Raw genomic sequence first — 24,148 nt, 5'->3', positions numbered from 1 at the left:
TAAATACGGGAAAAATCTTCAGCCTAATGTCAGCCAAAACACCAAATTGTTCATTTTTTTCAGGTCGATGCCCATATTGATATAATTACGAACAAGCTCGAAATTGGCCACATCTCCCGGGGTACCTCGAACCTACTATAGAGTGGCCATAGCTGCTGGTTTCTCTAAAATGCTTCCGGAAGCCACAGGATTAAAAATCTTGAAATTCGATGCCCATATTGATATAATTCTGGACATTTTTTTAATTGGCCACATCCCCCGGGGTACTTGGAACCTACTTTAGAGTGGTCAGGACAGCCAGTGGTTCTGGATGTGCTTTCGAAAGCATCACGTTCAAAAATCTTATAATTTGACACCTACATTGATATTGCACCGCACATGTTCCTAATTGGCCACTTCCCTCAGGGCACCAAGAACCCACTATAAATTGGCCAGAGCATCTAATGGTTCTGAATACTTTCCCGGAAGCATCATCTATTTTTGTATTCTTCAAAACTTCATTCGAGGTTCTACACCAGTCAATACTATATTAATCATTACAGTTATTGTTCAGCTCATCTATAGACAGTTATTTCAAGGATTCTGTCCGAATTTCATCAAAGAATTTCTACAACACGTCTTGTAGGACATTAGTCTGAGATTGTATTTTTTTCAATTTAATCTTAGGAAGAATTTTTGTGTTTATTCTGCGCGGCGTTTGAGGTGAGACGAGTCGAATGAGGTGACAATTGTCGACTCGCTCCCATTTGATTAACATTAGTCGTCTCACGTCACTCGCGGTGAGATCGATTCGTCTCGACTCACACGCCGCGCAGAATCCAGCTTTTTACGCTAGCTTGCTATAAACTTTGAATCACCCCCTTCTGACATCCCTTGCGTACACTATAATTTTTATAGCTGGGTCGCAGTAAGTTTTCGTACCTATTCTGCGCGGCGTGTGAGGTGACACGAGTCGAATGGGGTGACAATTGTCGACTCGCTCCCATTTGATTAACATTAGTCGTCTCACGTCACTCGCGGTGAGAGCGACTCGTCTCGACTCACACGCCGCGCAGAATAAGCACATTTGCGATTTTTGATTATTGTTATGTTGTCAAAGAAACTCTTATGTTGTTGTGTTGTTGTCTTAGTTTTGTTATTAGGGTTTGGAGAAAATTGAAAAAAATATTTTCTATTTTCTTATTGTATACTAATGGTTCTTTTCTTTCAGGTTTGGTGAAAACTCATCCACAAAGGTTGTGGTTGTAATTGTGCCTGCGAAAGAGTGCTTAATCGTGTTTACTGACATTAATTAATAAACGCGGCCGTGACGACTCCTGACAGCTTTTTTTTCGAACTAATGCGCTCAAAATGATAAGTTGGTTCGTTCACTGAGGCATTTAATGACCCCGGATCCAATCGACGTATTATGACTCCGGAGCCGATGACAGATCCGATGTAATCTCGCACTTTTATATGCGATTTCGCAATAATAGGCGGTCCTGTTAGTAATGCAATTTATAACACCCTTCCTCATCTTTCTACATCCTAACCTGAACAATTCCTCGGTAAGCCCCAATCGGAAATACTATTTTATTCGAACAATTTGCTCTTTTAGATAATATGCGGACATAAAACGGAATGAAGAATCGGCATTTGATACGAACTAATAGGAATTATATTCATGGTTTGAGACCTACAAACATAATTCTGGACAAATCAAATAGCAGAAAGAGGGGAACTTACTCTGAGTGATAGATTTCTGAATACAATTCAACAGTCTGATGCCTATTAAGCTGCTATTACAGGTCGGACTCGATTATCCGGAGTATCGATTTTTTTTTCACTCCGGATAATCGAATTTTCCGGATAATCGAATCACTAAGAAAAAAATAGAAATCTTCGATAAAAGAACTTTAATATTATCTTTTTTCATTGTTTTATTTATATGATGCGGTGGCGTAGCCAGAAATTATTTCTAGGAACAATAGGGGTCTTCACAAGAAAAAATTTTTTTTGACCAGCATACACAAAAAACACTTTTTCAAATCCCCCTTTTCTCAAATACCTTCAAAACTGCAAAACCATTCATATTATATAGTGCAATACCAAATTATCTCAGATTTATGCATAAAAATGTTAAAACAAGAACATCAAAAAACAAATTCCGGATAATCGAGTCTAAAATTCCGGATAATCGAATCCCGGATAATCGAGTCCCCGGATAATCGAGTCTCCGGATAATCGAGTCCGACCTGTACTGAGATATTTCCCGCTTGGTTCCGTACCATAAGAGGTTTTTGTTTTGATAACTACTTGTTGAAATGAAAATATAAACCTATCGTTTCCCATCGTTTACGTATTTCCTTTGTACTCAACATTTGAACAATCACATTTCTGTGCAACGCAAATGGAAATGCAAAAGGAAAAGCATATGGAAAGGCCCATGCCCGGAAATTATCGAATTTTACGTGGTAAAAGACACGTAATATAAGAATAACCAATGTGTGTCGCTGCTTATAATATAGGTGTAAATTGAGATAGACCAATTTTGTCCACCTGAATTGTGTATTTACGAATTTCTCTAGATTTTTTCTTACAATTTAATTCGCAAGTCTTGTGGTTTGTATGCGATTTTTTTAGTTTTATCAAGACAGCTGTCCATGGTAGCAAAAAAGTCGGGATGGCAAATATACATAACGATGAAACAACACTGTTGTTTAGTGGAGTTCGCTATTGGTAGAATATTGTGCCTTTGCCTCTGCCATATTTGATCTTTCTACAAGCTTCAAGATTTTTGATGATGCCTAAAACTGTACAATAATAGTTGTTAATAAATGGTGAATTTTCAAGAATTTAAATTCGAATAAAACTTAGCTGCAAAACAAATGCTGTGGAAACACGAGTGAAAATTATTGACAGTCAAATCAACAATCTCAAATTACAGCCTACTTAGACCAAACTATAAAATCAGTAGCGAATAAATGTCAAAATCGAATCACCCCCTGTCGTTTTATAGCTAGCGTAAAAAGCTGGATAAGCACATTTATCAACAATCCAGCTTTTTACGCTGGTTTGCTATAAACTTGAATCACCCCTTTTTGACATGTCTTGGCAACACTATAACTTTTTTATGTTTGGATCTAAGTAAGCATCTCGAAGTTGAAAATGTTTTATGTTGACAAAGTGATGTCAGAAATTTACGTCTTGATTTTGGAAAATGTGTATCGATACTGTATTTTCTTATTTTATACTAATGTTCTGATTATTTTAGGTTGGCAGGCAGAATAATTGGTTTGGAATAATGCTTGAGAAAAATTTCATTAGGGTGCAGAGCCACTTGGGCACTTCCTACTATCAATTTTGTGGAGTTGGAATACATGTGGAAACAATTTCGCCATAGCTAAATTTGAGCTTCTACTGGAAAAAAAATGTGAAAAATGACATTTTAAGAACAAAATAGTCCAAGGGACGATTACCGACTGTGTTTAGTTGGTGCGCTTAGAGAACATTAGAAAATGACGTCCATACTTTGGTGAAGGAGGGAGGTTTATGAATGTGTTGCATGTATTACAGATGGGAGTGATGGGGGGTTCTAGAAATCATAAAAACGATGGACGTCATGGAAAGATTGAACCTTAGTGAGTCGTACCGATAGAACATACTAACACCTATAATCTACGCTCAATACTTTAATTTTCGTTCCACAAATGTTGGACGTTATTTTCGAACAAGCTCTTGATCCGACATGCTGCAGACGGGCACGGTTAAAACAAAATGCTTGATATTCGTCGTAGACCTTGGCGAGAAAAAATAAATGAACATCTCGTACCACCTCTTCTTTTGCAAAGAAATTGAAAGGAATATGTTTTTGGGCGGCTAGGATTTTCAAGCCATGATCGAAAGCACAGAACATTCATGCCAACAAATGTACTAAACGATGAAATTATATTTTCAATTGAATTTCTTTAAGTTTCGTTTAAAATTGCATTGATTCGGTCTCGCAACTCTTCCCAAACGAATATCTGATATCCTATGGTACCTAAAACGGTGAAACAAGAAGAAAATTAATGATTATTATATGGGAGCTAATTTCAAAATTCAGAAAAAGAAATGGTAGCCGATAATGAAAACAGTGAAAATTTTTGACAGTTATATACTATCACTGCCTACTAAGATTAAACCATAATATCTGCAGGCAAGAAAAGTCAAAATCGAATCACCCCCAGCAGTTTTATAGCTAGCGCAAAAAGCTGAATAAAGGAGTTTTTTCAGAGATCCTTCTAGAAATTCATCAGGGCATACTTAGAACTCACATATGTTTCATCTAAGGTTACTCTACAATTTTCCTTCGCAATTCTTCGCGGATATTTTCAACAATTTTCTCCAAAACAATCGGAAAAAAATCCTTGACATTTCCCGGGAGACATCCCTGTATAAAAAACTGGAAAAAAAATATTTAAAGAATTCCTTGAGTAAGTTTTCGGCAAAACAAAATTTTAGGGATTCCTGGTGGAATTTCAAATTCTTGAAAGTGTTCTAAACGAGAATGCTGAAGGAAGTCCTACAAAAATGAATAGAATATTTTTTGGAGAATTTTTTTTTGTATTCGTAATTCATGTACGGACTCGTTTTGGTTCATTTTTTTCTCAAACAAGAGGTCTCTAAAGTTCTTATTTTTAAGACGATCAGTCACTACCAGCCCTGATTTCCCCAAGATATCATCTAGGAAAAATACAAAACACTCTCCAGAGAAAAATTGTGGATACGTAAGTTCAAAAATCTGAATTACATTTTAAGGGAGAGGCTATTTTTTCCTTAAGATCAAATATACTTGGGCTATTCTACGAGAGGAGTGAGGTGAGAATTGTCGGTCTCGCCGTGCAAATCAAATGAGAGTCACTTCACTCGAGTCGAGAATTGTCATCTCGTTATACGTCACCGACAATTCTTACCTCACGCCAGTCGTAGAATAAACCCATATGTATTTTGAAGAATTTCTTCTTCTTTCTGGCGTTACGTTCCCACTGGGACAGAGCCTGCTTCTCAGCTTAGTGTTCTTATGGACTTCCACAGTTATTAACTAAACTGAAGGCGATAGTGAACGGTCTCTTTCCTACGCATGCTCCAACAGCGTGGCCGCCCACACCGTACGCTGACGTAGATGAGAAAAATGCCGGTATACAAGTGTCTAACGCCGAGCTGATAACGGTTGCGAAAGGATTGAAGCTGAACAAAGCTCCCGGACCAGATGGTATCCCTAATGTTGCACTAAGGGCAGCAATCTTGGCGTTCCCAGACATATTCAGGACAGCGTTGCAGAAGTGTCTAGCGGAAGGAGCAGACATATTCAGGACAGCGTTGCAGAAGTGTCTAGCGGAAGGTGCAGAAGCTGATATTACAGCCAAAACCGGGAAAACCGCCAGGAGATCCTGCTTCATATAGACCAATATGCTTGCTGGATACTCTTGGCAAACTTTTGGAGAAGGTCATCCTCGGCAGGCTGACGATCTACACGGAAGGCGAGAACGGATTGTTGAAAAGGCAATTTGGATTCCGTAAAAAGACTTCGATGGTAGATGCTATTCGGGCAGTCATCGCGTGCGCGGAGAAAGCGTCCAAGCAGAAGAGGAGAGGCAATCGATACTGCGCAGTGGTAACAATAGACGTCAAGAACGCGTTCAACAGTGCCAGTTTGGAGGCTATCGCCGCAGCCCTACACAGAATGCGGGTTCCCGGATATCTGTGTAAAGTTCTGCAAAGTTACTTCCAGAACCGGGTACTGGTCTACGACACAAACCAGGGACGGATGTCAATTGAAGTCACGGCGGGAGTTCCGCAAGGATCCATACTTGGTCCAACATTGTGCAACATGATGTACGATGGAGTGCTAACCTTGTCACTGCCGAATGGAGTCGAGATCGTCGGGTTCGCAGATGACGTCGTTCTTGCGATAACTGGTGAGTCTGCGGAGGAGGTGGAGATGCTGACGGCGGAATCGCTAGACACCATCGAATCGTGGATGACTGGAGTCAAGCTGCAGTTGGCTCATCATAAAACGGAGGTGGTGCTGGTCAGCAACTGCAAGGCGGTACAGCAGTTGGAAATCAACGTCGGAGGGCACGCAATCCCATCGAAGCGCTCTCTAAAGCATCTCGGAGTAATGGTCGACGACAGGCTAAACTTCAACAGCCACGTAGACTATGCCTGCGAAAAAGCAACGAAAGCTGCTAACACCGTAGCCAGGATCATGCCCAACATTGGAGGACCAAGAAGCAGCACGAGGCGTCTTCTAGCGACCGTATCATCGTCTATACTGAGGTATGGAGTCCCGGCTTGGGCTGCAGCGTTGGGAACCAAACGTAACCGAGATAAGCTGGCAGGTACGTTCCGGCTCATGGCTATACGGGTTGCGAGTGCCTACCGCACTATATCATCGGAGGCAGTGTGCGTTATCGCCGGAATGATCCCCATCTGCATCACTCTGGCTGAAGACATCGCATGTTACCAGCAAAGGGACACCAGGAATGTGAGGAATACCATTAGGTTGGACACAATGGCCAGGTGGCAGCAGGAGTGGGATAACTCGGAGAAAGGAAGGTGGACCCACAGGCTCATTCCTAACGTGTCGGTGTGGACTACCAGGAAACATGGAGAAGTTAACTTCTTCCTGACCCTGTTTCTGTCAGGCCATGGATGCTTCCGGAAATATCTGCACAGATTCGGACACACAGAATCTCCACATTGTCCGGCCTGTACAAATATCGAGGAGACACCGGAGCACGTTATATTCGACTGCTCTCGATTCAGGGATATACGAAGCGAGAGGATGCCAGAAACCGCAAGCGTTCTAAATCCGGACAACATCGTGCAGAATATGTGCCAGCATGAAAGCACCTGGAATGCGGTGAACAAGGGAATAACGGCGATTATGTCGTTGCTGCAAAGGAGATGTCGTGAAAACCAGAGAGCTCCGGGTCGCGATCGGAGTAGGCTAGATCCTCCGTCGGGGACTAGACCGAGTAGAGCGGGCGTAGCGTAGTATCGGTTAATAGTCGTCGGGGCGCTTGCAAACCGGAAGCCATCCTCCAACCGGAATTGCAGAACCGACCCTGGCACTTGGCCGACCAACGTCGAGTCGGAGTAGGCTGAGTCCACCGCCGGGGACTAGTTGAGTAGATCGCGTTGTTGCACCGGCAAATGATCGTCGGGGCGCCTGTGAACCGGAAGCTTCCCTCCACCGGAATCGCAGGACCGACCTCGGCATCTGCCCAGATGGCATCGGTTCGGGAGATCTTCCGCCGCCGGGGAAATCTTCGTCGGAGTAGGATAGATCCACCGCCGGGGACTACTCTGAGTAGTACGTAGCGTATCACCGGCTTGAGTCGTCGGAGTGCCAGCGAACCGGAAGCCATCCTCCAACCGGAATCGCTGGACCGACTTCGGCACTCCACCGGCCAGTATCGAATCATGAAGAAGCGCGTAGCCGGAGTAGGCTAGCTCCACCGTCGGGGACTAAGCCGAGTAGCATCGATCGTCACAAACCAGTTTTGGGTCGTCTGGGCGCCAGTGAACCGGAAGTCATCCTCCAACGGAATCGCTGGACCGACCTCGGCATCCAACTGGTCAACAAGGAGAGCTCGAACAGCAGCAGCGGAGAACGAGTTGTCGTAGAGCAACGAAGTGCACATGAGTGGCAAGTACGATGATACTTTATGCCCTGGGAAGTCGAGAACATTTCCAACCCGAAAAGATCCTCGACCGGTGGGATTCGAACCCACGACCCTCAGCTTGGTCTTGCTGAATAACTGCGCGTTTACCGCTACGGCTATCTGGGCCCGGAGAAATTATTGAATCTATTTTTTAAACTTTGGAAAAACGTTGAAATATCATGGTATTTAATCTCTGTAAATGAATAGACACCGTGTAATTGTTTGTAAAGCTTTTCTTATTCAATAACGTCAGATAGGTCACGCATGTAGAAGGACTATTATACAAATGAGTTTTTGGATATCCTCATATAGGCCTTGACATCAGTACTTTATAGATCAATTTTTAAATCATTTAAATTTTAAATTGCATTTACGTAGGATTTTGAGAATTTGAGGTTTCAGTGCCCGTTTGATTCATTAAGCCTACCCGTCTAATTCAAGATAGATTTCGGAAAATAAATGAATGCAGCCTGTAATTATTCTAAACTTTTTTTTATTAATGATACCGTCAAAGAGCCAAGTGACTATTTACACAGTTAATTAGAGTAATGAATAACCTTAAAGATAAACTCAAGCATTAAACAAGACAACCACGCATTCACCATCAATTTCCACACAACATTTACGCGAACAGATCCTCCCTGTCGGCACCGTTTCCATCGGCGCCCTCTTCCAAGCTAGAGAACAGTAGGAAATGCGACGGTCTGTGCACTTCATGGTAGAACTCCTTGGGATTGGCCAGCTGCAGTTCGTACTTCATGTTCGGGTCGTGCCTCACGCCCATAAAGTTGTAGTTCCAGCTTCCCTGCGCCGGGACCATGAAGAATCCGAGGAATTTGTTGGATAACAGCATTTGAACGCGCTCGTAGTGGGAAGGCAGGTATCCTTTGGGGTTGTTTCCCTTGTCGGTGTTCTTGTGGCCCCACTCATAACCCGAGGGGGTTAGTTTGTAGGCTGTAAGCGAACAGGAACCGGGCGTGAAGGAACACGTGATGATGATTGTTTTTTCTCCATCCCACGTGGTGTTCTCGGACATGATCTTTGCATGGGTGGTGATGTCCTGTGGGGAAAGTTGGGGCAACTCGTTCGGTTGCGTGTGGATCCATCCGAGAGGTTCCATGTCTTTGAGATACTGGTGGGTTGGGAGGGTGTTCGGGAGGTTGATCTGTTGATGGGTTCCCCACTGCGGTGGCATCACGATGCAACGAATTTCCTTGACCTGAGGGTTATCTGGAGGGCTTACGCCGTACAGATAGCCTGCAATCTGCGCACGAAGATCCGAAATGGTGACGAACTTCTTGAGGATATTCTTCGGCAGAATATAGGTGTAGCCGGTTTCCTTGATGTCATCCGAACTGACGTAGATGTGGTTGGTTCGGAGATGAAGATTCGTGGCTGAAATGGCTCGGACACGCCATTCGGTTTTCGAGCTGAATGTAGTGGTTTCGTAATTACTGGTTGTGGAAGTGATAATTTCATCACCATGCTTGTTGGTGGTTCTAGTGGTAGTTGCTGTGAGTTGAGATTGTTCCTTGGTTTGTTTCTCAATTTCTGCGATCTGTTGACGTTGGGCAGACGGAGCAGAAATTTCCATTCCAAGAATGATGTCACGGATTTCGGACTGAGTCAACGATGCAACGTTGACGTTGTTCTTCTTTCCGTAATCGGCAAGGATCAGATCCTTAAGTTGAACTTCAACCTTGATCCATTCTTCGTCGCTTAGGGTTGGCCAAATGTGGTGAGCTTCAGTGATTGTTGTTTTGTCCGGTTTCAAAATGACCTTAGTCCTTTCGGTATTGACATGCAGAGCACGCAAGATCAAGATCAAACGAGAGAAGGCTGTGTAGGACGAGATAGTCTTCAACCAGTCGTCGTACAGATTGAACAAAACCATTTGAGGTTCGGTAGCCTTCAGGATAAGATCACCAAACTTCTCTACCTTCAAGCAAGCTTGGAAAGGCAGTTGTAGCTCTGAACCCTTGATCACGATGTTCGGAAAATCCAGCAAATGCACCTCAAGAGGGTCCAACATACCCTTACGAGTGACAATGATCTGCTTCGGCTGTTCTTCAACGGGAAGGGATCGAATCAAAGCAGCTACTTCTTCTGCAGTTTTCCACTTGGCTAACTGACCGAGACGTTTCTGACCAGCCCATACGGACGTGTGAATGATCTTCAAGAACAGCTGTCCCGTTCGCGGATTGAAGATAAAGATAGCTCCGTTGATGGGTTTGGTGGTCAAGTTACCTTCGAACGTCTTGTGGATCGTTACTCGGTACACGTTGGTGTCGTCTACGAACCAAATGATTTGATTCGAGAACAGCTCTCCGTAGTTTTGCGACGAAAGGTAAGGTTCAGTCGGTTCCGAACTGTATAGCTGTAGGGCTTTACGAATACGTTCACGAAGTACATACAAAGCCGGGTTGGCCTTCATGATCTTTGCCATGGCTTGCTGGATCAGCGGTTTACAACCTGGGAACCAATTGCCGTAGGCACTGTGCAGATTGTATGCCAGATCGATTGCAATCAAGACGCCCGTTGGAGACGGATAGATGGACATGTTATCCGTCGTGTAATCCAAGAACTTGGCTCTCGCGTAACGTTCTACGTCATGGGAATCGTAGTCACCCCAACGGAGTTGCACATCCAACCAATATTTCTGGGTTGTCGTGTTGTCCATCGTGTCTTTGGTATCCGCAAGGAGAGACGGTCGTGATACGTTCCACTTGTAAGCCGGGAAAAGCAAGATATCAGCACAGGACGAGTTCATCTTGTAAGACTTCCTAGGATGGATAGTCTCCTTCTGGACCGTTTCAATCTCCAGGGCGTCCAACTCTTGATCAAACACCTGACACAAATCCATGACGATTGATTCGTGAATCTTCTGCCACAAGTGAGCTCTGAAGATTTGAATCAAAGAAATCTTCAACGTCGGAATCTTACCGTGCATGAAAATACCGGTCAAATCCAACTGCACCTGGAAACCCACGTAAACGTTGGCTCGATTGATTGTAGGTGACCACCACAAGGTGAAACGACGATTCGGAATCTGGTTCAAACCGGAACGCTGAGCGTTGGTCAGTTTTTTGTACTTCATCGACTCTTCGAAACCGGATGCTTTCTCCCAGAAAAGACCCTCCCACGTGGGGAAGTATGTTCCCTTGAAGAGCGTGTGTTCCAGAATACCTTCTACGCCACCCAATGCCTGAATCATATCCGTTCGATAGTTGTTCAAGTTCCACAATTTGCCGTCGTGACGTTGATGCGTCCACCAGAAAGGATTTTGCTTCAGCACCTGGTACTGCTTGAATTCAGTCCTAATTCTCCATCCTTTGTCGTAGGCCAACGTGTGACGATCCTTCTGGAACAGTGTATTGATCCTAGGAATACCTCGATCCCAACTGTCTTCCAAATCTTCCAGCGTTAAGCGTCTGTTCTGAGCATTCGCTTCCTGCCTCTTGAGAGCGTATTCAGCCCAGACACGTTGCGAATCAATGAACTCGCTTTCCCATGGCTGAATGTACCGATACAAGTTCGGAATCAGCTGATCCTCATCGTGAGACATACCCGATCGGAAATGGGTAATGCCCACATCGGTCTGCTTTGACCACCGGAGATCCGACTGGGGAATCAACACGTGACCCATACTCAACATTCCAAGACCACCCAATTCCTTGGGAGTGTAGAACACCACCGGCGGGAATCTCGAAGGCATTTTGGAATTCAGACCGATCTTGATACGCGTCTGAATCTTGTTCTCGCACTTCACCAACAAATCAAGCAGTTCCTGTGTGTTGACAACTGCCTCACGGAAATAGGTCATCAATCCGATCAGAGCGGTGTTCCACTTGTTCACGATCTTCGTGAAGGTAGTCGAACCAGAAGCCATCAGAATCTGGCGGACGCGGTTGTGGAATCGGGACAACGACTCGTCATCCACCCTCAAGAAACACTGCGCCGTACGTTCCTTGGTCACTTCGTTCTGCAAATTCCACACTCCATCACGGTGAGTGAATTCCTCGTTTTGGGTACGACACTTCGGAAGTATCCTACATTCAAACCCACACATGTTGAACAGCAGATTGGGGTTGTCCTTGGAATACACCGACACAAACGTATTATCCCACTGAACGGTAGTCACCGATCGCGGTAAACGATTCTTGATGTCCCAGAACACCGCCCGACCCAAGTTGACATCATGCTTCATCAAACGCATCCTCGCGTCTCTTGGCCAGCACTTCTTGTTGTTATACCCGACGATGTTCTCGTTGTTCGGATCCGGATGCTCCGTCAAATATCTCTGAATCAAATCTCTCGCCTCTTCGGCGGTAAACCGGAAGAAGATGTGAATCCGATCCACGTAGCGACAGTACAATCGAATCGGATGGCACGACTCGGTGGCCACATCCTGGAACGTCAGGAAATCGTTCGGCATCTGCGGTGGACCGGCCATTTCGCTAGCCCGCTGCAAGCCGAGCACCAGCAGATCCAACACCAGTCCGTAGTACTGGGCGATGAACGAAGCGAACTGCAGCCCTCGAATGATACCGTAACTGTTGGTGTGGTTCATGTCCTTGTAGTTGATGACCACGTTGTTCTTGGCGGTCATGTAATCGGCAATGTTGTGATCCACGATCAGACGAAGCAATCGATTGAGCAGGGTCAAATCGATCTTCTCGTACAGTTTTTCGTAGCGCGATTCCAGCAGGACGTTGCATTCGCCTTCCGAGACGTCCCATACTTCCTGCAGATTGTTGATGCCTGGAACGGGATGATGGAAATTGAGACTTCAATTAGATTTGGTCAAAATGATGGTTTACGACTTTGGAAAAATCAACTTATTTCCTCTCACTATGGTGTTTCCAAGAAATCCTAATTAATTCTTGAATGTTTCAAATGATTTAACAACAGAATTATTCCAGATCCCTTTGCAGGCTGATTGGCACGTCAGGATTTACGTAATCATCAATGTTAAACTCCTTTTCCCGATCAGCCTAGACAGTTGAGTAGTTCTTTTTTTTTAGGTTTTTTTTAAGTTTTTTTTTTCATAAGGCACTCTGTGCTCGTGGCCACTACTGTGCCGGAATCAGTTAAGCTGTATCTTCCTTACCGATACAGTTCTATTTTTAACTAATCTATATTTACATCTGCTTTCACTCTCTTTTGCTCTTTTGCTCTCACACCGAGCAGGTAGGAGAGTGGTCTGCTGTTGGAGCAATTGATTTCCATAAGCCATAGCCATAGTCCATTGCTCTTGCGGTGGTTCGTTTTGCCGTGTTCCTGAGTCGTTTGAGGCTAGCTGCCTGCGAAGTGGGTCAGTTTGTCTCAGTCACCATCTGATACTGACGGAGGATGGATGTGCTCCCCTAAGCACGGTCCTCCGTGCGGCGTCTTCTGGTGGCTGGACGGGTTATTTTTTTTTTGGAGGGGCTGGGAATTGAATCCATGACCTTCCGCTTATGAAGCGAAAGCGTAACCTCAAGGCTACGAGCCCCCCTTACAGTTGAGTAGTGTCGGTAGCGATTGTTTGAATTGGCTAAGAATTAACACTACGGACTGCCTGTTCCGGTGGTAAAAGTCCACCTAACAGGTGACCCCTAATTCATGGTGTGATGTGTACCGTGCCTAGGAATGAATGATTAGGGAGGTCTTAATAAAACCTAACCGCTAAAGAACTCTGTGGGGTACCAGGGCGACCTCCACACTATTGTGCCCTTCCTGTGCTACCCGGAGCAATTTCTCCGAGATAATCGGTTTCCATTCTTCAGTCTCAAGCCTGAGGCTAAATAAGGGTGGAATTATGAATATGTTGTTATTGAGTTTAAATTACCACCTATATGGATTCGCACTATGCGTTATACACAGTGTATTCTGTGCTTTTTCGCCTTTGGTGACTTTAGATACCGATCTGTTTTTTTTCGTTGCGGTCTTTTTCGTGCTGAGATTGCAAAAAGCTTAATCCTGCCTAGTTTGGGTACCCAGACAACCAAAATGTACGTACAGTCGAAGCTTGTTATAACGACATCGCAAGGGACCGTCGTAATAGAGAAATGTCACTATAGAGAATAGTTATAACATCAAAATATTTTTCAAGGGACCGAAAAATGTCGCTATAGAGAGCTTTTGTCGCTATAAAAGTTGTCGTTATAACGAGCTTCGACTGTATAACGAAATCACCTGGAGGTTCTATATGTGCAAAATTTCACTTATAAGATGTTGCGAAACGGCCTTCTACGTACAAAAGTGGAGGCGATATGCGTGCATATATTATGTGATGAATAATAACATACAATGCGAGTGTATAAATATTCTACCGAAGTAACCTGCAATATTATGCGACTTAACTTATGATAACAAATGATGATTTGACAGCTGCTACGGATTGATCCGACTTACTTTGTACGTGTGTACGGGACGAAACAAAATGTACAAATGAACTCAGAAAAGAAGTGTTTTATGCGAGGAAACTCATCAATCTGACGAGTTTATCCACGGTGTTTAGCGAGTTTGATGTAATTAGTATGAATAAACGAGTTGTAACGTGAACTTTCATGCGATTTCTGGTTGTCTGGGTAGTGGCTACCGTTAGGATAGCGGAGATCAAACTTCGTCATAAAAGACCAGCAACGATCAATCTTTCAGACTCATGCAAAACGGTACAGCTCAAGTGGCGCTAATTCAAGAACCTTACTTTCGTAAGGGGAACTTCTATCTAGGTAACCTTGTGGACCCAGTTCTTGCTACTTTCTGTAAACATTAAATGTGTGGACATAGCATCTATGGATGAAGCAAATGTCTTTTCATGTAGGCTTCGGCTCGCCGTATCGTAACTACTGAATCGATTCAATGGACACTTAATATTTTTGCTCCTTTCAAATCTCCTGGAGCAGATAGGATTTATCCTGTTCTGCTCCAGAAGGGATTTGAGTTTATCAAACATTTTTTTTGTATGGTATTCAGTTGGAGCTGCCTGACAGCTTAACTTGTCAAGGCTGAACCCTCGGTCTGGCTTTTGCCATGTTTCCCCTCTACCAGGACCAATACTCAGACGGACTAGGCAATGGTGCCCACATGAACACTGTTTTTTATTAGTATTGTGACGTGATAGTTTCTGAAAAATACCCATATTCCCTCACTGAGGAAAAAAATATATCGATTTCCATACGAAACGGGTATGAAATTTTACCAGAAGAAAATATTATAAATTTCATACGATGTCGTTATGAACGAATTAGCTTGTGGTATAGTATGCTTTTTGCAGTACAGTAGTATAGATTCCATAAATGTTTCGTATGAAACCTATGAATACTTGTTATGGACATCAAATTGTACTCGTATGAATCTCAATATATTTGAGTATGACCCTTGTACGACACTTCATGTAATTTATTTTATATTATTATGACTTTTGCAGTATTTCAATTGTAACAAGACGTTTCTCGTAGTTTTCTTTGTCTTATAGAATATCACTTATAGCGTCCTTTTCATTCTAAACACGACCACTTATTGGAAAATGTTGTTTGCAACTTTTTAAATTGATTAGAAATGGGCACTTCAATATATGTAAACTATGCTATATTTTTGCAAAAAAATGACAATAAAAACATCATTCACTTAAAAACATACATTTCGATCGCTGTTTACAAATCAACAGTTTGTATCTCCGTTGAAAATGACATCCAATTGAATATTGCCGTTGTCAGAACTGAAGTCTCCTAGCAGTTTGGCACCGCTCCAGAAAGTTTCTTTGAGATGTTGAACAGATTCTGAAGGAGATAGTCGATTAATAATATGAAACATAAGATAAAATCTAATAACTCAACTTACGTTTTGTTCTAACTTTCTTGATAACCTCGTATTCCCATTGTGCTCCCATTGCACGAGATAAAGCTTTACAAATTTCTTCTTTTGGCCGCCGTATTTACGCTCTACGTAGAATTATCGATATTTTTTTTTTACCTCTAAACACGACAAAGGCCTTGATCAAAACTATGAAATTCGCGAGCTTCTTCTGTACAAACGCCATTTTGATCCGAATAGAAAGTAGACCAGACTCGATTCATAAGAAAAACGTATGAACTTTTTCAAACAAGGCTTGCATTGGATTTCATAAGTACATCGTATGAAATGTTATAGAGCCTCGTATGAATCTTGAATTTGATTCGTATGCTCTTCATAAACGATTTATGGGAATCATACAAATCGTATGAAATGTTTTTCAGCTGACAAAATACTGTTTCATACGAAAGGTGTTATGAATAACATAACTCCAGTTTCCTCAGTGCTTGCTTCTGAGAAAACGAAGCATTGTGAAAATCAGCAGCTCCATCAGAATTTGTTTGAAATAGTAGTGTAGTAGTTTCATTACTAATACTGTCTAGTCAAAATGGTTTTGAATAATTTATCATTTAAGTGCTATTCTGATTATTCCTGTCTTTTACGTAAGATTAGAGGCTTAAATGTCAATTGTCGTGAAATCTTAACAAAATCTTAACAAATTTATTGGTCATTACGTCCATATATCCTTAAAGAAAAAAGTCGCTTTCCTTGTCTGTTCAACAATTTCTCGAACCCAGCAAGTGAACCCTAATGATCGATCTCAGCTTCTTACTTTTCATACTCATTTTTATAGTGAATATTTAAGAGTAAAGTTACCTTAGGCTTCTATAACAGTCTCCTACAAGATTCACTTTTCGGTGGCAAATGCAATGCTTCACAACGCCTACTTTCTACTTGCAAATTTTGCGAAAATGAAGCTGGAATTAGATTATTTATACCATTGTCACAAAAGAGGTATTTCTTATTATGGCAATGTAAAAACTATATTAAAATAAGATTGCCGCCACTTATTTCTACTCAGTGAATCTACTAGTCATATTCCTAAGAGTTCCTAAGTATTCCCTACGTCGTATATGATAACGATGTATCTAGCTAGCTAATAGTAAGAGTGGCTACGGATCATTCTGGATAGCAAAAGGCAAACTGAACGTCACCAATAGTATTAATGTCCATTTCGAATAGATTAATTATTTGAAATGGGCATCAATTCTATCAATGACGCAGAATGTCCGTTGGATCACATCAAAGATGGTCAAAAGGAAAAAGATGATCGACTCTTTATTTTGCCATACATTTTGCTGACGACACGTTATTCAAGTAACACTATTGCCATCTGTTGAGTGAAAAGCGCGTAAACATTATATTCAACTAATTTTATATCATCGTGTAATCAAAAAGCGAAACGTGGAAGAAATCAAAACAAACACGCTTAAAAACCATTACACAGAAGTGAGTACGCCTCCCATAAGAGCAGGTTCATCTGGACCAACACAACATTTGTGTAATTTTTACATATAATAAAAAATGTTCATGTGTTGTTTTTTTTCTCACATTTTATGCAATTTAGAAATGATTGGCAATATCGGAAATCCCCGTTTGAGCTGTGTACCTTTTTTCAATCGTGTATGTCATAAACGAACACTTCAACATCTGGTGGTCACTAGGATAACGTTGCATATTAGTTGGCTTTTGACTCACCAGAGCGGTGCTATTCATGTCGGCTAGAAAAGACGGGAGTCGGTTATCTTTTTCCTTCTAACCATCTTTGATCACATCCGAGATATTATTGCGTCTATGCCATATGAATTATGACGCGGCTTTAAGCAAAAAATGCCAAAATGTGATACCACCACTACAGGTTACGCCTTTGGTTTCCATCATATGGGCTAATGAATTATGCCCTCCCATCGCGGCAAGGTCGCATAACCAAGGGGAGGGAAGAACTAACATTGGAAATGTTACAGTTATAATGTGGTCGAAACATTTCAACAAACATAACTGAACAGAAGTAAATTCAAGTAACAAGAAAAAAGTTTTCATTGTTTACATGTTACTTATGCAATTGTTCATTGGGACGCCTTAACAAATGTTAAAGGTAGTAGAAATCGTGAATGTAACTGTTAGTTGTTGGATTTATTGTTCAAAACGATAAACTTGTAAGTAAGTAAGGAGACATTTTTCAAAAACTTTTTCTGTACTTTTTTCTTCAATTTAACATAAAAATCAATTTCAGTATACTGCTTATATAAGGTGGGAGTCAAGCTTAAAAACATACCGGACCTCATTTGTTTTAATTTAGGGTCTCTAGAATTTTACGAATCCCAACTATGCGAAATCCATTACCCACTTGCCCCACGGTACCATACATAGGAATGAAAATTCGTCACAAGAAATCGGATTGAAATTCATAAATTTGTCTTATGAAACCAAAATTTGAAAACAAAAACCGTTTTCGCGGCAACCTGGAATCGAACCAAGAACCTTGCGTACAACACGCGCCGCTCGACGCCTTGATGTGGGGTGATGCTAATACTTATGACAGACATGTGATACCAAAACCACTGTACACCGTGATATCATATGTCTGTCACCCAGTATCACGGTGGTATCACGCAAGCATTTTAGTACCGTATCATGGTCTGCGGGCGTTGTACTGTACCAACGTACAGCAAATGGAAGTGCCATCAGCGCTTTTTCCAACCAGTAGCGAAACCGTGAACTAAAAATTTCCATTCGCTTGACGTTTATGAAATGTAAACATAAACAAAAATACAAAACAATCTAGCACTAGCGAGATGGTAAATGACGGATTTCACGCCAACTCGACAAAGGGATTGGCCGCACCCCTTCAGAATTCGATGAAGCTTTCTGGGTGTGAAGACTATGTGAAACTTAAATACTTTGCATATTTTGTTTTTCAAAATCGATCTAGACTAACATTTGGAAAGGGTCAAAGTTTTTAAACTTTTTTTTATAAACCCGTATAACTCGAAATCGGTAAGACCTACAAAAAAGTGTTGTACGGGGGATTGTCGTGAAATTTCCTGAAGTTTAAGAAAAAAATATTTGAAAAATAAAAAAAAAAACATTTTTTACACTTTAAAAAAATATGATTTAAAACTTTAAAGTCGATTTAAAAAACGGCCATTTCAGATTTTGATCATCCTTAAGCAAAAAGTTCCGTAATTAAATTTACTAAAAGTCGTCCATACATTGCAAATTAGGCATATTTTAGGGAAAAAAGTTTTTCTTGCATCGAATTTTTTAAGTCCAAAATGAATTTATTATTTTTTTTTTTATTTCGCTTTAAATAGTCTAGTAGAGTAAAGTGGGGCAAAAGTTCGAGTGGGTTCACTACACGTGCGTTTTACCGATATATGAAGCATCCGATGCATCGTTTGTCGTGGGACAAAGAGTTTGTCGGATAATGTTACAAGTTGCGATCAACTCGAATCATGCCGCATTCGCGTTATTATTTTTCGTGCAGACCATGTGCAAATGATTTCAGAATCATAAATAGCATGTAGAGTAAGGTGGGGCAAAAGTTCGACCTTAGTGGTATAATCAAAGTTTCCAGGAAAACAATAGCAGTTAAAACAAAACAAATACCATACAGTGAACCTTCAACATATTGGCTATAATTTTGCTGAACAAACTTGTGTCAAAATATTTACCCATTTTTAGTTATAACAGTCTTAAAATTGATTGTCTTATTCGAACTTTTGCCCCACCGGTGGGGCAAGAGTTCGAATCTAGTGTGGGGCAAAAGTTCGCTGGCTAAAACACAAAATATCGATCCTTTTATGACAGGCATACTTTACACAAGCCGTAAACTTAAGTTTGATGAAAAATACACACTAAATGTTCATCGAAAAATTGCCCAAAACCGGGTTAATTGTAATATACTCAAAAATAGCAGTTTTTCGCAAAACTAAGTGGAAATGTAAAATATTGTTGACAATTTTCACACGATCAGACAAATTTAACTAAATTTGAAAATAATATGTGGATTTTAGGCAATTTGCAAATTTTTCCGTGAGTTTATACATGGGTCGAACTTTTGCCCCGCTGATTCGAACTTTTGCCCCTCTATGGGCCAAAAATTGTTTTCAAGCATTTATGCAAAAACTAATACACCTCAAAGCAACCTTATGATAGGCCAAAAAACGCCCTTACATAAAATACTGAAAAAGATTTTATCTTCAATTGGTTCAATGCAACGAAAGTTTGACCAAAAATTACAATATTCACGTCGAAAAACAACAAACAGCCATAACTTTTCCAAATCTCAATCGATTTTTATGATATTTGGATTGAAAGTCTCTTACTTGAATAGCATTCGAACCACCATGACATTTATAAGATTTGTTTTAAATTGAGCTAGAAATTTTTTAAAAGAAACTCTTACCCCACTCGAACTTTTGCCCCACTTTACTCTACAAAGACAAATCACAAAGGAAAAACGAAAAAATCCTCAAAATAATAAAACTTTGACCCGCGAACGATTAATCGCTAGTGCACATACTGAACGATGCATTATTCGGCGAGCGCAGTTTGTTGTGATTACTTAACGACAAAAGGTTAATCGTTGTTGCTATGATCGCACGATAAAGAACATCCGCGATGCATCATGGATTTTGTCATGATCACTAGATTTCCATCCTTGGTTATAACTGAAAATGGGTAAATATTTTGACACAAGTTTGTTCAGCAAAATTATAGCCAATATGTTGAAGGTTCACTGAATGGTATTTGTTTTGTTTCAACTGCTATTGTTTTCCTGGAAACTTTGATTATTCCACTAAGGTCGAACTTTTGCCACACATTCAGGGCTGGTAGCAAAAGGTGGTACCGAAAAAAGTTATTTTAGTGACCAGATTTGAGAAATAAGTGACTAAATAGTGACTTTCGATTCTCGAAAAAGTGACTTAAAGTGACTTGAAAATCAGACCGTATTCAGTTTTATTTCAATTCTATTATACTGTTTTACGATCAATATCCAATATGATAGGGAACATTCAATATGATCTACTGTAGGTAATAGCTCTAGGTGAGTACCATATTTGGAAATTTGTATTGTACTTCCAAAATTTAAAGTTATCGCCTACATTTTTTTCAAACAGAAAAGTTAACATTTACGTAAATAATCCTTCATTAAGCAGATTTTTTTATTATTTTTTTAATATTTGTCTCATTTATCACCAAAGAATTTTATTTTGTAATTTTTAATAAAAATTTGGAACCTTTGTAAAATTAAAATTTTTCTCAATTCACAATTCCATCCAAACGCCCAAAAAATGACCTTCCTAAAACCGTAGGAATTGAATTCATTGTAAACTGTCTAGATCCCAAAACTTTCAGGATTCAGTCTAGAAAAATTATATACTTTAACGATTTTACCTAATAAAACCAATATTTTGTGTAACTAGATCAAGATTACGGAAAATGTAATACTTGGGCATTGATCAATATTTCAATATAATAAATGATCATAGAAGATCGAATATGATTGAAGTACTGCATAAAACCGCGTTCTTCAAACGCCGACTAAGGAAGAACAAATGGTTGACATAAGTCTTAGAGACAGTGAAATTTTCCACCAATAAGTTTAATGGGAGGTACTTTTGGTTGAATGAACATTTAGCATAAAGACGATAGGCTTAACAGGCTGTTCTTCTGAGTTATGCTGTTTAGGTAGCACTAAGCTTCTAATATTTCAATCACACTTTCATGATTCACTTCACATTGGGGGTTATAGTTAGTCGAATTGCAGTAAACTATGCAATAAAAAATATTTTCATGCCGCGCATATTATTGTCAAATATAAACTCTGTGGCTTTCAAAAAACCTCCTGCCGAAGTGAAACGAAAGCACCGAGAAGAGCATCCGACACCCCACATTTCTTTGAAGAAAGCATGCATAATTTCATGAACAATTCACTGAAATCTACAAATTCCTCTAACGCGTGAGAAAACAATCGTTATAAAAAAAACGACTTAAAAAGCCTGAGCCATTTTTTTTTCATATAAAACAATGTTCTGTTATGATTTGTATGGTCATGAAACGTCGAAAAATACATGGTTTTGTTTTTTACGCCGTTTATTCAAATAACGCGAATTTTACGTCGTTTTTTAAATAACACGTTTTTTTTTACGCGGAAGGTCGACCGACCTTAGAGTATACTCTAGCTAAGACCTATCCGGCCATTTTTAAAGGTCTGGTTTGCAAATAAAGTCTATCCTAAGAAGTATAATAAGTTTTTACTCTCAAATAGAATATTCAATAATTATTTTTTTGTTTTGCGTTTTAGTGTTAAATACATATATTATAAATTTTGTAAAATTTTAAGGAATCTATGTGCTTTATACCAGGATGGTTTGTTTAATAAAACGAGTTTTGAAGACAAAGAGAATAATTAGGATGCATATTTTAAAACGTAGTGTTGAAAAATAGAAGATAAACATCTAATTATCCACCACAAGATATAAAAATTCCTATTAAATGAGAATTCACGAGATGTTAAAAAAAGAATACCTTTAGTTTCATAACAATGAACTTACACCGTACTAATAATAATAACTATCAGACACGAATGCCATATGTTTGGTAAAGTGTTGTTAATAAAAAAAAATGAAAATAATACTAATAATAGCTTAGATACTATAACAAATTACGTGAAATTCAACGAAAGATTAACTTTTTTCCAAGCTTTTTTCGCAAGAAAACGATGGCCTAACTTAAAACAGCCTAGATTAAAAAAGTCCGATTCATAATTTTCTCACGAAAATTTAGTTCAAAATAGTTGAAAAAAGTGACTTTTTGACGAAAAAAGTGACTTTAGTTGAAATGGCTTTAAAAAAGAGACTTTAAAGTGACTGGCTTCAAAAAAGTGACCAAGTCACTGAAAAGTGACTCGCTACCAGCCTTGCACCTTACTCTATGATCATATTTTCAAGTGATAAATGAGCTTATGAGAAAATCAACTCTGTCTAACAATACGATGGGGTTTTTTTATGGTTGGAAAGATATCACAATAATATTTCATTTCTTATTTGGTCAAAGCCAATCTTAACAGCTGTTCTGCAATCCATGACTTGTTAATCTTATCATTTCGATCGTTGCACAGGTAATGCAGGATGCAGCATGCCTTTATGATCCGATTAACATTGTTAACATCTACTTCGAGTCCACACCCAATCTTTCGGAAGCGTGCTTTAAGATGACCGAAGACGTTTTCTATCACTCTCCGGCATATTTGGGTACTCCCACCTCCCAATATGACGATTTCTCAACCTGGAACATCAATAAATTGCCAATCATCGCTGCAGATGAATGAATTTAAATAATAAAAAACACTTACCATTGACCAAATTCTACGTGTTTTTGTTGGTGCTCCACAGGCTGCCATTTGAGCATAGAAATTTGATTTTCTTTTGAAGCGCATAGCCATTATTTTGCTTTTATTCCGCTTTTTCAGCAACATTTGTAATTTTAGATTATTTTCCTGAATGATATTCAGTATCTTGATATTTCTGAGTAGCATTTTGAAAAATAATCTGACTTGTTTATCTCAAATAAACAGAACTACAGTTTGTTTAGGTCAGAGCTGTCAAACGCAATACAATGTACGAGAGCAAAATACGTGTGTCACCCTCCCACTGTACGCGTACAGCATGGTATGAAAATCATTGTACTGGTATCACATGTCTGTCAGTGGTATAAAACGATACATAAAGCGCTCGTATTGCAATAATAGGGTAGCGACTGTTTATTTCGTTCTTAAACGCTAACAGTTGGCGCCAGCGGTAAAAAGTACAGACAACAACCTTCAGAACATTCAGTTTCTTTCACTGGCCGCCGAGCGACGACACTGTTGTTTGTATTGCACCCACTCAGCCCGGTGCTAGGCAGCCATGTTTCGAGGTCAGTATCTAACTCAAGAACAACAACGTACAGTGGCGTAATCATATTAGAGATTTTTTTCTCAGATATTTAAATGTGTTCCAAGGTAACTATATCAACTCTAATACCCTTGCTGTACGGCAAACTAATAGTTTACAACCGTTTGCTTGTGCTAATATAACTGTTGTTGTGAGAAAATAATTTTTTCCGGCAAAAAAGATTTCGCCTTCCTCGATTGTTAGTCTTTAAACGACTATTTGTTTACAAACATTGAGTTGTCAGTGGGAACCATTCCCCAGTGGGAACCAGAGATGTTTGCTCGTTATTTCCCAATGGGGTTGTATGGGCGGTGTCAGGAGGCTGCACCCACTGATCGCGCTACGCTGGATTCTCAAATTTCTCAAACTTTCAACACAAGCGCATGGAAGAATGCTAGTCGGAGAACTGTCAAAACGTATGGAAAATAATGAAAAACGTAAATTACTTGAAATTAGGAAACTGGATCAAAAAAGTAGTGATTACAAATCAAGTGTAAAGTGAATACATAACTGTTTGTGTTTCGTTCCTCTTCTGTGGTGCTTTCTTTGCTTCAGGATATCGATTTTACTACCACTGAAAAAGAGCCATCTATATTGCCTTTTCAGTTTTGAATATCGCCCTATTGTTCCGTCGTTCATAAGGCAATTTCGAAAGTCCAGTTCGCTGCATGTCACATT

General features: G+C 40.2%; 1 protein-coding gene across 1 annotated transcript in view; it reads right to left on the bottom strand.

The window, feature by feature from the left end:
• Positions 1-8,164: 8,164 nt before the first annotated feature.
• LOC5572690 (pre-mRNA-processing-splicing factor 8) overlaps positions 8,165-24,148 on the bottom strand; it is a 39,640-nt gene continuing 23,656 nt past the window's right edge. Inside the window, exon 7 of the mRNA XM_001660460.2 lies at positions 8,165-12,452. Coding sequence (XP_001660510.1) covers positions 8,314-12,452 — 4,139 coding nt within the window. The 3' untranslated portion in view covers positions 8,165-8,313. The remainder of the gene's footprint in view (positions 12,453-24,148) is intronic.

Source organism: Aedes aegypti, chromosome 2 (assembly GCF_002204515.2).
Source record: "Aedes aegypti strain LVP_AGWG chromosome 2, AaegL5.0 Primary Assembly, whole genome shotgun sequence".
Classification (NCBI taxonomy): domain Eukaryota; kingdom Metazoa; phylum Arthropoda; class Insecta; order Diptera; family Culicidae; genus Aedes; species Aedes aegypti.
Note: the sequence above shows the minus strand (reverse complement) of the source record. Positions and strands in the feature narration are given on the sequence as shown.